At 31.2% G+C, this 17,551-nt stretch overlaps 1 protein-coding gene across 5 annotated transcripts; it reads left to right on the top strand.

The window, feature by feature from the left end:
• Positions 1–2,564: 2,564 nt before the first annotated feature.
• Positions 2,565–16,786, top strand: LOC143055040 (solute carrier organic anion transporter family member 2B1-like). 5 transcript variants are annotated; one of them, XM_076228181.1, is made up of 11 exons: positions 2,565–2,623; positions 5,777–5,832; positions 7,677–8,350; positions 9,153–9,239; positions 9,985–10,170; positions 10,905–11,069; positions 11,730–11,913; positions 12,437–12,575; positions 14,085–14,242; positions 14,960–15,024; positions 16,111–16,786. In XM_076228181.1, exons 3-11 carry the CDS (start codon positions 7,699–7,701, stop codon positions 16,467–16,469), a joined length of 1,995 nt encoding a protein of 664 aa, XP_076084296.1. In that variant the 5' UTR covers positions 2,565–2,623; positions 5,777–5,832; positions 7,677–7,698; the 3' UTR covers positions 16,470–16,786. The 5 variants fall into 5 exon arrangements, with proteins under 5 accessions (XP_076084296.1, XP_076084293.1, XP_076084295.1 ...); XM_076228178.1 differs by having other exon boundaries at positions 2,572–2,623; positions 7,644–8,350; XM_076228180.1 differs by lacking the exons at positions 2,565–2,623; positions 5,777–5,832 and adding an exon at positions 6,534–6,606 and having other exon boundaries at positions 7,644–8,350.
• Positions 16,787–17,551: the final 765 nt, after the last annotated feature.

Here is a 17,551-nt window from a genome sequence, read left to right as displayed (position 1 = left end):
GGATATTGATTTGAAAGATAACGGTATATAGTGGCACAGATAATATAGTATATACAGTACATGTATACTATATAAATAAACAAAGAAATCCTTGATCACTGATAACATAGTATGCCATGTAAATAAAGAAAGAAAACATTGACCCTTAAAGGTAATTTAACATCATACTATTTCAGATAATATCCTGTACTTCAACATATAACAAGGTAAATCTTTATTCTGGAATATTTGTAAAAATCATTTTCTTGCTCATTTTTTTGTATTTGCTACAATTGCAGAATGCATTGCCGTCAAAACTATTTTTTGTTCATGAATTAAAGTGCACGTGAACAAATAATATCAAAAGCCTAAGTTGTTATCTAGTCTAGTTCAGAATTAGCATGAAATATTTGCCACTGAACTTTGAGCAAATATCAGTTAAATAAACTATTACAAAAGAACTTGTGTTGACAACGAGGTGTATAATAGTGATAGTTTAAAATATCTGTCTCTTTGATATATACCTTTATCTCATTTTTATCATTTAAAGATCCGTTATTAGACTTTTTTTTGAGTAAATTTGCCAAGTTTAGTCATTTAACACATCGATTCACTACAGGAACAAACTACCTTATCCTATAATAGTTAATTGCATCGCTATGTTTCACCTTAAAAATGTTACAGTCTATACAGGTCTGACCCTATATGAAATGATAACAGTATAATTTTTATTTTTTTTTGTAAACGAAAACAAATACATATATACGTTGTACACAAAAGTATGACATGTAAATTCTAAAACCATCTCATTAACTAGATTCGCCTATAGAATAAAAGATTGATCTGATCTCAGTAACAACTATACGTTGAGAGGTCAACAATAATGCGCATGTTCAGCTCTTGGACTTATTTAGTATGACTTTATTTTTAAAATTAAGAAATTGTTCGAAATAAAAAAAAATATATGAAAGACGTGGCAGAATACTTTTTCAAAGAAAAGCATTTAAGAATGTACATGTAATGGCTTTATTTGTTGAAAAAAGCATACTCGTTCTAAATGTGAGCCTGAATGAATGTTAGTAGAATAGTATGGGATCTATTGAGGGATAGACAATTCTTTGCATTATATAATTGCAATGCAAATAATGGGAACACTCTTTCTCCCATCTCATTAAAAAAAATCAAACAAAAATAATGTTACGGCCCCAATAGACATTTAAATTTTACGATGATAAAATGAATTATCGTCACTGTTTTGGAAATTGTAATTGATATAAGTGTGTTATTTCCTCAAAGGCATCCAACAAAAGAGGGACGAAAGATACTAAATGGACAGTCAAACTCATAAATCGAAAATAAACTGACAACGCCTTGCTAAAAATGAAAGAAGATAAACAGACAAACAATAGAACACATGACACAACAAAGAAAACTAAAGAATTAGCAACACGAACCCCACAAAAAACTAGGGGTGATCTCAGGTGCTCTGGAAAGGTAGGCAGACCATGCTCCACATGTGGCACCCATCGTGATGCTTATGTTATAACAAATCCTGTAAATAGTCTAATCGGTAGGTCACATTCATGAAAGGGAAGGGGATTGTAGTTACGACGTAAGGAACATATCCGATATCATTGTGAAACGGTTATTCCATAACATGTCAACCAACTCGTGATTGCGTTCGTAAAATTTACGATGGGATGATTTCAATATCACCATTTGGAACTCTTGGTTTAATAGCTTCCTTGTGAGCAGCAACCCTTTATCAAGAAAATCATGATAGGAAACGCAAGCACTGGAATATCATATCAATTGGGAGATATATACCCGTATGCAGGTGCAACAACCGGATACCAATATGATTCAAAGGTTTATGCATTTTTAAATATCTTCTTAAAACAAGAAAAGACTGATTGTTGTTTTTACTTCTTAACGTCAACTGACAAATATCTTATTCATATATACATATATAGATCAAAGATATGATATACTTGCTACGGGACGTTACGCATGCATATTTCAGTTAAGAAAAATGTTAGGTGTTACTGTTTTAGTTCATTTATATATTCGGAGTATTATGACGTCCATTATCACTAAACTAGTACACATGTTTGCCTAGGGGTCAGCAGAAGCACGCCTTCAAGTGTGGTGTTTTCTTTTATTGAAAACCAATTAGCAGCCTTCACCTGTTTTCTGCTCTTTGGTCGGTTGTTGTCTCTTTGTCAAATTCCCAATTTCCATATATTACATCGTGTTTATTGGCCAAATCATAATGCAAATTGATGAAAAGCGCGAATATCAAACAGGCTTTAAATGTTTTAAAATATAAGTGAATGCATAACATCAGATAGGGTATGACTGTATGTTGGTGTTCAACAAAACATTTAGCATTCTTTGCTATGTCCTGTCGGCCAAACGCCGAAGAAAACTAATGACTTTCGACAAGTTAAATACAAGATTCTAGTCAATAAACATCGAGGTCCCAATGTAGGATATAAATATAAAAGATAATGGTATAGTGTCACAGATAATAAAGTGTTCTTTGTAAATAAATAAAGAAATCATTGATCTTTACAGTTTAGATAGCAGATATACTGTTTCAAATATTACCCTGTGCATGCTGTGTACGTCAACATTCAACAAGGTAAACATTGCATCTGACGTGTTTGTGTTATCATTTTTCTTGAGAAGCAAACAGCCTAAAAATAAAATTTTTACAATCTTAACATCGATAGACAAATAGTGTGTTACTTGCCAATTTTTTGTATACCCCTTCCAAATGTATTTTTTCATGTTTTTCTATGCCTTAAATAGCAGGTCAAGGGATAAAATAACACTGTCAAATAATTTGGGTCATGAATTTTAAAGTTAAGTAGTGATTTGGTCCAGTTGAAAAAGGTTTAAAATTAGCACTTTGTAAGGGGTCATCCATAATTGTCAACCATTTTCCAAAGTGTACAAAACGTACACTTGGGGGGAGGGGGTTAAAAAATCAACATTTTTACCGTACGCTTTTTTATTTCCAGAATTTATTTCGTTTCCGTAGGGAAGGTCGATGTATAAAATCGAGAATTGGCTTGGGTGTGTTTCTCTTCTTATTTCTTCTTCATTATTTTCTCTTGATGATATTTGTTTCGATATCATAATTCTCCTCAATCCGGATTGAACGATTAAAAGATCAAATCATATGAAAACTAAATCTTCCAAAAATGTAAACTTGTAAAAATTTTTAAACAAAAAGTTTTCAAGCATTTCTCAGTACCCCCGATTGTCAATTTCACCTGCTTTATTATAGATCGTTATCGTTTCACTCTGTTTATTATAAACAAAACTGATGGAAACACTAAATTCTTTGAATGTTTAGATTTTGACAAGACGCCATTTTGTGAAAAGATTTTAAACTGGTCCTTCGATTAATTTCCTTGTAATGTATTCCAAAACAGTAAACCGGAAGTAAACTTATTTTCTTAGTATTAGCCTCCTTTAATTAGGAGCACCTCCATATGAAGTTAAACCTTAACCTTCAAAATTATCCAATATATGTACACGTTACAGTATATATACATAAACGATAATAGTGCATGAATGGCATATTTACCTATTGAATAGAAATACAGGTGGGAAATTTAAAAGCTTAAAATGTTTTAAAACATTACACTTTTATTGATTGCTGTCTTAAGCGCTGATTCCATCAACAACTGTCAATCCATACTTTACCAATGCAATATAACCATGCATTTCCCTTTCTTTGATTCTTAGCATAGTTTATGTGCCCTTTTGTTAATCTTTTGCATGCTCTAAGTGCTCTTTTTCATTGGAGTTCCCACTGTGTGATAGGGGAAACACTAATCTTTGAACTCTTTATTCTAACAAAACACAAGCATCACAGATAGATGTCATCAAATAAAACAGTCAGATATGTTTTAGTTCGTTTTCAATGCAAATTTCTATATTAAACTAAAATATAATAAACAGGATCTTCTTTTTATTAAGAATGATTGATTCCTCTCTTGAAATCTGAAAATGGTTGATGTACACTTTTTGAGGGAGGGTGGGGGGGGGGGGCTGGGGGTCTGAAAAAGTGTACGTTTTGTACACTTTGGAAAATGGTTGACAATTATGGATGACCCCTAAACTGTCAAAAGATTTCAAGACTCCCTTAACATAAAATTGTCCATATTTTTAGTTAGAGTCGATAAAGTTTTCTATAATTTTGATATAATTTGTCCCAAAAGTAGTACAACACACTGTAAAACTTTTATTGAGAAAGCGCAGGTTGGATTTTTTTAATTTTCATCTATTGTCTAAAAGAAATGCACTACGAATTAATTGTGGTCTCGGACCATATGAACTCATGTCCCAAGGAGCATCTGTCATTTGTTAGTCTTGTATGATTTTTTTTTCATTTATATGTTTCGGAATTTAGTATGACGTCAATAATCACTGTTTGTTTAGGAGCAAGGTAATAGTTATCAAAGGTACCAGGATTATCATTTAATACACCAGACGCGCGTTTCGTCTACATAAGACCCATCAGTGACGCTCACATCAAAATAGTTATAAAGCCAAACAAATACAAGGTTAATGAGCAATGAGAACCCGATATTGCAAACATTGTGCCAAATACGGCTAAGGTAATCTATTCCTGGGATAAGAAAATCCTTACTTTTACGAAAAATTATAAGTTTTGTAAACAGGAAAACACGTCTCCGTATGCGGCATTTTCTTGCTATATTGAAGACTCATTGTTTGCCTTCGGCTGTTTTCTGCTCTTTGGTCGGGTTGTTGTTTCTTTGAAACATTCCCCATTTCCATTCTAAATGTTATCAATCAATTAAAAAAAATCGTAACTGTCTTACATCGTGTTTTTTGGCCAAGGCATAATGCAAATGTATGAATGCATAATGCAAACTAATTGATATTGTTAATTCCAGACAGGCTTTCATCACTGTGATAATGTTTAATTGTTTGTTTAGGCATGAATAAAGGAATGATATGATTGTTTGTAGGCCACAGGTCATTATTTATTTCTCTATGACGTTTTTTTTTATTATTAAAACCATAGCACCAATTATTTTTGTCAAATTTGTTGTGTCTGTAATGTACAATACAAGTTAAAAAAAAAGTATATTTAATATTCTGAAAAAACCCTGAACGTTTAAAGCTTACAAATTAAGCCAATACAAATCAAAACACATCTGGACAAGTCAAAAGATGTTGCAAAAAGTAGATAGTACCTTTATGAGTCTGGCCTTATAATTCTTTACATATCAAAATCAATTGAAATACGACATCAAAATATATAATTTTTAACTCTTGTTTTCTATTATCACCTCATATAAACTTAGAAATGAATGAAAACGGAAAAGAAACTATGAACATAAATCAAGGAGACCCTACATACAGCTTGCTTTTCGTTGTGGGCCCATGCTCCGTGTTGAATGCACTTTGACCTGTAATCTTTTAGTTTTACAAATTGTAGTAACTTGGATGGAGATTTGTCTCCTTGACACTCCTGACACATCTTCTTATATCCATATACATGTTTACGAAAATAGGGGTATTCAATTCTGGTCATGAGTGTTTGCGTGTTTAACACGTTTAGAACTCTTTGCTATGTCCTAGCGGCCAAAAGACGAAGAAACCCAATGACTTTCGACTGTATAAACAAAAGAATCTAAGTCAATAAAGATCAAAACCCAAATGTAGGATATAAATATGGAGGATATTGGTTTATAGTGTCAAAGATAATATAGTGTTCTTAGTAAATAAATAGAGAAAATCTTGGTTCTTACAGGTGACGTATTATGTATACTGTATTAGATAATACCCTGCACGACAACATATAACAAGGTAAATAGTGCATCTGGAATATTTGTCATATTATTTTCCTGCCCAAATCAATTCTCTGTATTTGCAACAATTGCAGAATGAATTGCCGTCAACACTATTATTCTTTTTCTATGAATTTAAGTGCACATGCACGACTCAGTCATATTGGCTCTGTTCTTGCGGCTAAAAGCCGCAGAAACAAAAAGTACTTTCGAGAGGATAAATAAAGAATCCTATTAAATAATGATCGAGGCCCCAATGGAGGATATAAATATGACAGATAATGGTATAGTGTCACAGATGATATAGTACATACTTTGTAAATAAATAATGAAAACATTGATCCTTACAGGAAAGATAACAGGTATACTATTTCAGACAATACCTTGTACGACAACATATAACAAGGTAAATAGTGCATCTGGAATATTTGTCATATTATTTTCCTGCCCAAATCAATTCTCTGTATTTGCAACAATTGCAGAATGAATTGCCGTCAACACTAATATTCTTTTTCTATGAATTTAAGTGCACATGCACAAGTCAGTACTATTGGCTCTGTCCTTGCGGCCAAAAGCAACAGAAACAAAAAGTACTTTCGAGAGGAGAAATAAAGAATCCTATTAAATAATGATCGAGGCCCCAATGTAGGATATTAATATGACAGATAATGGTATAGTGTCACAGATAATATAGTACATACTTTGTAAATAAATAAAGAAAACCTTGATCCTTACAGGAAAGATAACAGGTATACTATTTCATATAATACCATGTACGACAACATTTAACAAGGTAAATAGTGTATCTGGGATATTTGTAAAATCATTTTTCAGCATTCAATTCGGTTAAAAATTACAAAATGCATTGCAACCTAAATCAATATTTGTTCAAAAGGAAAGTTAGTGCAGCAGCACGTACACTCGCTAGTTCAAAAGTTCATAACATTTATTTTAAAATACAACATTAATTCACATATTAAGTTTGTATTATCATATAAATCGTTAAGAAAAAGAATCAATTCGAAGTATAATAAGATGTATTGTGATTTGTTATGGTGTGTAAAGTCATAATTTTCCGTCGTAGTACTGTAGTACTCGTCTTATCTTGTTTTATACAGGCACGATTTAGTTCCGTCTGGTGAAACCAAAGTATGATTCGTGATTCGGTTTTAAAATTTGTGATTAATTTAGGACGACAAGGTCAGTCAGTTTAGCATGTGAATATAACTTGAATAAAACAAGCTTAACTCCACAATTTCATAAATTAGAACATGCTGTACAAAGTCATTTGTACATGTGTGATTGCCGAATTGGTAACGAGATGTAAATGTGTTGACAAATTTGGCCATTTAAGTATATAAAACATATATATGTTTAGGTATAGTTTAAAGCATCGTATGACTTTATACATTGATATGCCACTAGACACGAAGCATATTTCGTTCTACAATACATTACTTTCGCAAAGAACAAATATCGCATATATAATCTGTTTGCGATCTTTCGTTTTCACATTATTTTCGTTCCCGAGTGTTAGCATCGTACAATTTGAATACTAATGAGAATACTTCCTGCGATTACATGTATATTATAATACCAAATTGCCTCATAAAGGGTCATTACCAAAATTTAAGCAGATTCTAGATTGATTTTCGTATAATTTGAGACTCAAATAATGCTTAGCTAAATATAAGGTAAAAGCCAGCGTTTTCTCGCCATTTCATAAAATCAAATATCTTGAAAAAAGTCCCATAACCTATCAATAGTTTAGGTTATTTGTTCCTTACCTTATGCTTTTCACATTTACTGATAAACCATTTTGAATTACAGATTTTTTTTTATTTTACCTGATAACGTCCTTAGAACTAACAACTGACAATAGGTTATGGATACAGAAATACAGTGTGGCATTGGTCGGTTTAAACCAAATTGTTTACAATGTTGTGCAACTATGAAAATCTTTACTGTCTTTTATTCAATATCGGCTTTAATGACATCGACACTATCCGTATACATAGCATCACAGATTACAACGATAGAAAAACAGTTTGGATTCACAAGTACCCAAAGTGGTCTATTAATGAGTTGTAATGATATTGGTTACTTGGCTGTTACTCTTTTTGTCAGCTATTTTGCAGATAAAGTGCATGGCCCTCGCGTTCTATCATTTTCAACATTATCATTCGGTGTAGCCGGAATAATTTGTGCAATACCGTACTTTGTTTCACCAATGTATTCAAAATCAATTTTGCCGAAAACTTCAAATGGTAGTCGAAGTGGAGATTTCTTTGCTAAAATGATATCATCAGGACAGCTATGTGAAGCGTCGTCAAATTTCGACCAATCAAATTCCAATATGAGCTGCAGTTCAAATTCACATACGTCGGTTGGTGTTGCTAACGAGTTTACACCTGTTGCCATGGCAATAATTGCCGTAGGAATGATTCTTCAAGGAATTGGCAAGTCTCCAAGACAAGCTTTTATCACTACGTATATTGACAACAATGTTAAAAAGACACAAACAGCTGTTTATGTTGGTGAGTTATTCCACATGTTATGTATTTATTATTTGACACAATCATTTTAAAAATTTTCCATATGCAAAACAGTTGGACAGTCATTTTAACAATATGAATACATTTAAAAATACATAGATATATCTATATATATTGATTACACGACATTCACTCTTAAATAAATAAGTTATGGAGATGTGGTAATATTTTTAATGATACAACTAACCTTCAGCATTCAAATGAAGCGAAGAGATATAGGCCTTTGTACAGGTTTCAACAAAGAGGAAAGCTCATAAATGTACCGTATAGTCAGATGCTGTGTCTATTAGTATTACAAATTGAAATGGGAAACTTTTCAAACTTTTGAAGGAGAGAATCAACGGCCTGAATTATTACAAAATGTATGACAGACATCAACCAATCCCAAACACCAAATTACCTGATCCTGACGAAACGGGAACATAAAGAATTTGGCGGGGATAAACTCGTTTGTTAGCAATCGATCTTTCACAATCTGAAGCGTTAAATCATTGGTTAGACATATACCTATTATTCGTCTAAATTCTATCGCCCAGTTATACTTTATAAAAATATTGCCACACGCAGGAAAAGGAAGAACATAGCATCCAAGGGAATAATATATTTTCTCTATTCAGTCTGATGGAATAATAGTATAGAACTTTTAATGGAAAAATTACAGATAAGCAGGATCGATGTACCAATGAAAATCATTCTCAAAAAACAATTTTAACTCCGGATCCATTTGTATATTCTTAATGTTTCTTTGGGCAACGTCTTGTAAATACATTATGTATTGTAACAGGTAGTGTAATGGCAGTAGCTATATTCGGACCGGCACTTGGATTTGGACTCGGTGGCCTGTTCAGCAAAATTTATGTAACTTTAGAAGGTAGGTTTTTATAAAAGTTAACTTTGACAGAACACATCACAAACGTCTCATCGTAGTAAAGGCAAAGTAAGTCGCGGAGAAACAAGTTGAAACGACAAAAAAGCTAATTTACGGGGAATATTATTTTGAATTATATTTATATTGTTCACATCTTGTATAGCATTTTCAATGTAACTTCTCAAGAATATGTTCAAATAAGAGATACATTATAATATTGATAAGTTAAATTTAAACATTTTTTATTGTTCAAAAAGGATAAGAGGGTAAGACACAAGTTTATCAACACTGTAAGGTTTTCTCCAAAATTAAAATTGATTACTACTTAGGTGATGTAAAAGCTCTCACTAAATTATTTTGTGTTCTAATGATTGCTGTAAACATATCAACAACAAAAACAACGCTTTCTATTCTAGTATACAAAAAAAAAAACAAGCGAATTACCACTTCAAACTTCCTTATTGTAATGTTTTACAGTTTCATTGCATCTTGTGGTGTTCTGAAGAACTCGTGCATTCAAAGGTACAGTTTTTTCGTCTTTTTTCAAGAGTTGTTTGATAAGAAATCATACCGCATCTTTCTTTTTTCGATGATAGAAACTCAAAATTACGATTTCATATATTCATGAATACCAATTTCTGTAAATTAATTAGTTAAGTTGCAGTTGAAATTCGCTAACTATACTAATTAAAAGAAGTAAAATTGCATAGTAATTAAAGGAACTATGAATGTCTGTACATAATTGCAGATGTTGATATCTCGCCAAGAGATCCTAGATGGATCGGCGCTTGGTGGATTGGATTTTTAACATTCGGATTAGGGAGTATATTAACTGGACTTCCTGTAATGTGCTTTCCAAAACGATTCCATGTTAAACAAAACAATGTGAACACGAAAGTAGTGAAGAAGAAAAGAAAAACAAGAATAATAGAAGGTACAAAAAGGAGAATAATGAACTTTAATAACTCAAAGATAATATAATTTAAAAATGATTGAAAGTAATCATACATAAAATATTTTTCTCTTGAATAGACATAATCATACGTACACAATTTTTGTATTCATGCCGAAGATCGTATTCCAAATATCCTAATAAATATGTTTAACAACAGCATACATTTTTTTAACAATTAATTTAATCATGTTAGTTGACGCCACCAATTTGCTTAAAAAAGACTAAAAGAATCTATTTCGTTTATACATTTTGTATTATTTAAAAAAAAGCGTGGTGCTTTGTAGCGGTATGCAGTTAAACTTAGAATACTAATAAATAACAAGAAGATGCTGTGTTTCAAGATCTAAAACAAGTGTAATTATGCTTTATATTCTATTTGGAATTGTAAGCAAGGTAATATAAATCAATGTGCATAAACACAAAAAAAATATAGCACAACAGAACAAATCAATGTGAACATAATTTCTTCATATTTTTAATATATTTTTAAAAAAATCAGATGTGATATGCTAGTAAATGATAACGTATTTATCAAATCTTAAATTACGTGGATTTAAGCAACTTTAGTTCAGTTAGCAACTATATCTGACATTCTCATTGGAATTGTGAGTGAATCAGTGGCATTATTATGAAAGAGCATAACATAGTGTAAGGCATTGACGCATATTTTTTTTCAATTTTCAACATGTGCATTTTTATTTGATTAATTTCAGAATTTTTTAAAGATATATATGGACTGCTTCGTAACAAACTGTATGTGCTGATCATAGTTGGTCGATGTTTGATCCTTATTCTAGTCGGCGGTAGTGTTGCATTTGGACCAAAATACATTGAGACTCAATTTACTTTGCCAGCATGGAAGTCTAACTTAGTAATAGGTATTAGTATTTATCAAACATTTAAATTACAGCAAGTACAGAGAACTATATACCATTCAGTATTTAATTTTCTAAAACACAATGGTAAGGTTATTCCTAAATGTTCAACGAACACACAAAACTAACTCACCAGCCAGACAATAGAATTCGTTTACTCATTCAGTTAAAAAAACAGCCCAAATGGAAGGTGAAATCTCCAATCATATACTAAATACCCTTGTTATAGTTAACTTGAAGCGTTTTGAACAAACTAGTGGCATACATTCTTAGCTTATAATTATAGATAGAATGCTTATTAGAATCTGACGTCGATTTATAGGCGATATCTTCAATAATTCATTCTTCAAAAAAAATATGATATATGCATTATAATACTACAAAGCAACATGTTTTACATTTGTTGATAAAAACAAGACATATACTGACTTTCAAAACAATATATTTCAACGGGGAGAAGATGAAACTGATCCAGGCAGGTTGTTTTGAGGGATAATACTGTACACTTTCACCTTCTCAGCTACTCTTTTTTGTAACTTGAATTAGTCTGCTGAATGTTATGATTATATAAAATCATTTCGGCATTTTTACTTAATTGCTTTATTGTGTTTATTATCACACATAATAGTGATGCTTATACTCAAGAATTTTCATTTGTTTCAGGTGTGACTCGTATCATTGCAGTATCTGTCGGAACTTTTATTGGTGGATATCTTACGTCTAAAAAGAGGATTTCACCGCTAGGATGTGGAAGATTAATCGTTATTCTGTCCTTTCTTACCATTGTGCACTACTTGATACAATTGTTCCTGGGTTGTCCGACTCCAAAAATAATTGGATACGACAGGTTTGCTAGCTTTTATTTAAAAGTTGTGTTCGCGCTATTATATTTATATCTTTAAAGATTTGTTGTCATAGTGTTAATCGAAACAAAGAAAAAATCAACATATGACCTTGACTATATGAGTTCTAAACCTGTTATGTCATTGACTGATTCGTCATTATGAAATGGAAATTGTTCAACTAAAAAGGAATTTAATTGATTGTGCGGCACTGAATATGCTAAATATATATAAAAAAACAAAATGACACAACTTATTCATTTATACATAAATCTTTCCAAATAAGACGAAAAAAGGTTGTTAAAATATATGTACATGAACGACAAGCGTATGGTGCAAATGTTCCTATACCGAATACAATAAAAATGGGAGTAACACATATAAAATGTTGAGTGTACAAAATGTATACATTATAATCATACATCAAAACTCGTGTTGTCTCCGAATTGCATTACAATGTGTATGCAACATGTAATTGCATAACGAGCAATTATATGCATGTGTTAATATTCTTTTTTTTAATTTCAGAAATATAAGCAATTCTTCGGAAATCTGTACAAGTAGTTGCAATTGCAATTCTGAAGGCTATTTTCCTGTGTGTGGTTCGGATAATAACAACTACTTTTCACCTTGTCATGCAGGTTGTTCAAGTTTATCAACATCACAGGTACATGTTTCATTAATTTATTAGAAAGAAAAGATGTTATACAGGAATCAATAAAAACAAATGCGTCAATGACAAAAAGCAATATCTATGTAAAAAAGAGAGAAGTGGACGCAAAATAATCATGAAATAAAATCATATATAAAAGAAGATGTGGTATAATTGCCATTGAGACAACTCTCCACAAGAAATTGGTCAACAATGAGCAAAACCCTACTGTATAGTCACCTATAAAACACTTTTTACAATATATCATTACTCAAAACAGTACTGTCAATGTTGACCTATGTAGAGTAGATTTCCTAAATATAATGATATCCTCTAATAGTCTTTACAGATTAAGCCCTTTATGACGAAATGATGCAACATTTTTTCATTTAAAATTTATTTAAAGATGTTACAAATAACATCACCACATTTTATTTGTCTGTGACTCTCACTGCAATGTGTGCGCAAATTGGGGTGTCTGTTGATAAAAATTTTTGCTGCCCATATGAAACTTTTGAGCCAATGAAACACGTATCAAAAACTAAAGATTTATATTTGCACGGCATTCAGCAATATCCAAAACACGGACCTTATTGAATTTTACAAAATGTTCAGCAGCCAGATGAACACCACAACATTAAACCAAAACCACTGAATAAAAAAACCTCCAGCTTGAGAATAGCAATCATAAAATGCAGCGTAATCTACATTTGTGTAAGCGCATAATTTCCAACTAATAGTTTGCAAAAATTGTTTTCAAACACAACATATGAAAGTACTGTTAAGATCATTGTTAAGAGATTGGCTCAACAAATCAGTACTTTTAAAAAACAAAAACGAAAAATACATATCACAAAAACAGAAAACAACAAGTAAATTAAGTCATTGCAGCTTATCACCAATAATTGCTTATTCTCCATGAAGATAACATATTGACCTTCCAGGGTATATGAAGATATATTTTAATGACCTGTGGTGGCGTTTGCTTTGTACCCTTGCATGATATTCTTTCATTGTGTTGTCTTTGTTTCTAAAGTGATTAAATAACAAAACTTTATAGACATACATGTAGATCATTTGTGTCATCCATATGATGTCCAGAACTGGCGGGTTTCATATAAATACTTTTGACTGTTAAAGTTTATAAATCATTCTCTCTCAACCACATGCCCGCAGTCCGTACTAAAATAAAACTCTGGGGGTACTTTGGTCGGGAACTGGATTTACTGAATAAATTAAGATCTTAATGCAAACTCATACTTAAAATGTTCACGTAATCAATATAGGTTGATGAAAGTAAAACATCTATAGACAAAATATCAATGTTACATAATAATGTGTACTGCGAAAAAACTAAAATACTGAATGAAGAAACCGTGGATGTATAGACTTCTTGCTTTAATTTAAATTAATAAGTTGGATGGCACTCACGATGACTGTGTAGTACAAAGTGTATTCGGTTTATACATTTTGACTGTGAAAAAGTAACGTGCCCATATAAATAATATTTATTTTTACTTCAAGGGATTTAGTAACTGTACATGTATTGGTCAATCAGCGACAGCTAAACCTGGTTTATGTTCCACTGACTGTCAAATGTTGGTTCCATATCTTGTTGTTACCTGTGTGTTTAGTCTCATCGAATCATTAGTTATTATGCCAAGTTTTATCTTCATGTTGAGGTGAGCTTATCCTAATGATAATTATTAATAATATTCTTATTTATTTCCTTTTTTTTTTTGGTTATTATTTGTATACCTATAATTGTTGTTTTAGTTGTTGATAATGGTTTTTAACATCGCAATGTGTTCATATTCATGTAAAAGACAGAAAAATGTTCATTTAACAGACAAAAGTCTATATAAAGTAGAGGCGCAATGACTTTGACCAGGACGAACTAGAAAAAAATTCTTTACGATAAGCGTAGCATTAAACCTTTTGAATTTGAAAAACACAAAACACCAAAACTGACAATACTAGCATGACTTCAATATTTAATATCATTTTCAGGTTCCAGTTTCACCCTTGAAAATGCAACACATACTGTTATATTATATATATCAATTGTTAAAAAATGAGTACCTTTTTGTATTAGTTTGTCATATACCTAAATATGATTGTTTATGAGGAAATGATTGACAGCTAGTATCTAAATTTATTGCAAGTTTGTTGAAATTATTTTATCTAAAATTGAGTAAACTTCTTTATGCGGCATGGAAGTTAAGTACAATATTAAAATTGCACAACAGATTTATGCTTGTTGTGACTTTTTGTGCTGTTCTCTATTTACTGTTATTATTGTCAATACATTTTAAGTTTTTTTGCCATAACAATATGTTTGTTTCTGCAATAAAATATTAATTTATTCAGATTTTAAATATTCTAATTCCTGTTTTTAGATCAGTTAAAGACAATCAGAAAGGGATAGCCATAGCTTTCTCGGCATTTATCACAACTTTATTAGGTAAGCCGAGAGGACTTTTTTGTTAAATGGCTATTTGAATTAGTCCCATATACCTTTCAATGAATTCAGAAAAACCTCTCAGCCCGGGAGTTTGCTATTGATCCTATTCATTAATTATCTGGTTGAATTTGCATCTTTGTAGTCTCCGAATCACACTTTTAATAACTGCAAGACTATATTGGCAGTTTGCATTTTTTCAATAACAATATATGTTTCCTATGTGTTTGATTTTTATAAACGTTTTAGTTGCCTAACTAAAGAGGAAAATATGAATTAAACTAAATGTATTCATCTTTGGGAAAAAGGGATCAAATTTTGAACTGTAGTAAATCAAAAATCCTTAGCCTAGAAATATACTAACATTATCTGGAAGAATACCTTTAACATCATCATGTTTCGACTGATATGCAAATTGCCTGTCAACATGTACACGAATAAATCTGTATAACGGATCATCTTCATATTAACAAATCAAAACAATAACTTTGGATTGGCTTAAAACCTAAAAGTTTAATTTACACAATTGGGTCCTTGTTGATGTTTTACCTAACTATAACTATTTAACAACGGCATTATGTGCATTTAAAATAGAGTTAAGTAACTGTGGTTGGAGACATACACACACAACATGCAACGATAAAAGTCTGAAATGTTTGAATTTCCATTTTCGTAAACCCATGAATATTTTCGATACAAAACAATGTCAAGTATCGAACAGTTGCTATAAACAACTATATTGACTGTTGTTTTTTATTTGACGTGTTCCGTTGATTGATAGCGGTTATTTTTGTCAGTTTTTGTTTGACTTCCCCTTGAAGTTTGGTATCTTATTATACAGTTTTTTGCTGTTCTAATCAATAAATGAATAGATTCCTCGTCATTTGTCTTTAATTATAGTTGGCACTGAAATACGCTGTGTTGTTCAGTGACCTGTTTTAGGATTGCTTTATTCTCTGAAAAATAAGAAATTGTTAAATGCCTACTTATCGTTTTTTCATTTTTCTTCTGTATTAATAATCTTAGTTTTTCGATAATTTAGGTTTTTTTTTCAGAATAAGTTGTTGAAAAAATGTATTAATATTTCAGGTTGGTTCTTAGGACCTGTTATCTTTGGAGAAATTATTGACATGTGTTGCAAAATATGGAGCTCTCGGTGTGGAGTGAAGGGATCATGCGCATTGTACAACAATGTAAACTTCCGGTACGCTGTTTATGGTTTCAGCCTCATAATGAGATGCATTGTGTTAATAATAGACATTATTGCTTACTTAATTGCACGAAAGAAAACAGATTGGAGTACTGGAGAAACAAGACGTGAAAGTAAAGTCGATCTGCCTGAAAAACAAAGTTTTATCGTAGATGAAGGAGATACTAATGGACACAATAGTTACATCAAGACAATTCTAGAACATAAGGATATTAAAGAAACAAAAAATCTAAGTTAATATTATCGAAGTACAATGGCTTAATACACTTGAAGTCCCATATTGACGTTCAACTATCCGACGATATTTTAAATACCCTTCTTAGTCATGTCGACGATCCATTATAATACGGCATTTGACTTACTCAGCAATGATAGATGGCGTTAATTAGTCACACTTGACTGAATAATCAAAGACTTTCAAGTTTAATGATAGCGGAGTGAACTAATTATCAATCGTACAAATGCGTCACTACCACAACGATAAAAAAAAATATGTTTTTATCTTTGTAGATATATGTGAGCTTATTGTTATAATAAACAAAATGTATAACACAATTTGCAAAATAAACTTACTATTCATTCAGCAGGTAAAGACTAAATGAAATATCTCCGCAAATATGAATACAAAAATATGGAGTATACGTCAAAGGACAGCAGTATGACGATAAAACACATGTAGATAAATACAGTTCTTTGTTGCTGCTATGACACAACTTCATTATTCAGTTGTCTCGAGTCAATTAATTTTTACTTATAAAATATATATATATATATATATATATATATATATATATATATATATATATATATATAGAACTATAACATGTCTTAAATCTTTATGTGCATGTAGAGTGTTTCAAACAGCTGCTTTTGAATTACATTACCAGTAGCGGTTATTGTTTGTTTGAAATAAGCTGTTTCACAATTTGTATTCAAAATTTAAAATTAAGGAGTGAATCGTCATTGTTTCCCTCTATTCATAACAACGAACGCAAATAGTATCGCATTTACTACGTGTCAATAGATTACAATATTTAGATTGATTGTACTGATTTTGTCTGCCATATATGCTCATTTCGTGATGTCTGTCTATTGATACTCAATGTTTAATTATTTAAAAATACAAAATATTAATAAGAAGATGAAGAGTTATAACCCAAAAGGATAATCGTTTCGGTCACAAAATATTTTATCAAATTTTATAACTTAACGTGTTTAATTCGTGTTATGATTCTTAAAGAGCTTAAAGGGGAACCTTTGTCCGCACATACACCTGGTGTATCAGATTTTTATATAACTTATTCAATTATAACCTGAGAC

This window comes from Mytilus galloprovincialis, chromosome 12, assembly GCF_965363235.1.
Source record: "Mytilus galloprovincialis chromosome 12, xbMytGall1.hap1.1, whole genome shotgun sequence".
In the NCBI taxonomy this organism is placed as follows: domain Eukaryota; kingdom Metazoa; phylum Mollusca; class Bivalvia; order Mytilida; family Mytilidae; genus Mytilus; species Mytilus galloprovincialis.
The sequence above is the reverse complement of the archived record's forward strand: the minus strand, read 5'-3'. Positions and strand labels throughout refer to the sequence as shown.

What these genes read in the sequence shown, in the direction of transcription:
- LOC143055040 (XM_076228181.1), top strand. Translation starts at nt 7,699, where the DNA reads ATGGATACAGAAATACAGTGTGGCATTGGTCGGTTTAAACCAAATTGT. An exon ending in AAAAACAAGAATAATAGAAG is followed by an intron (nt 10,171 to 10,904) that starts GTACAAAAAGGA and finishes GATTAATTTCAG; the next exon opens with AATTTTTTAAAGATATATAT. An exon ending in AGTTTTATCTTCATGTTGAG is followed by an intron (nt 14,243 to 14,959) that starts GTGAGCTTATCC and finishes TCCTGTTTTTAG; the next exon opens with ATCAGTTAAAGACAATCAGA.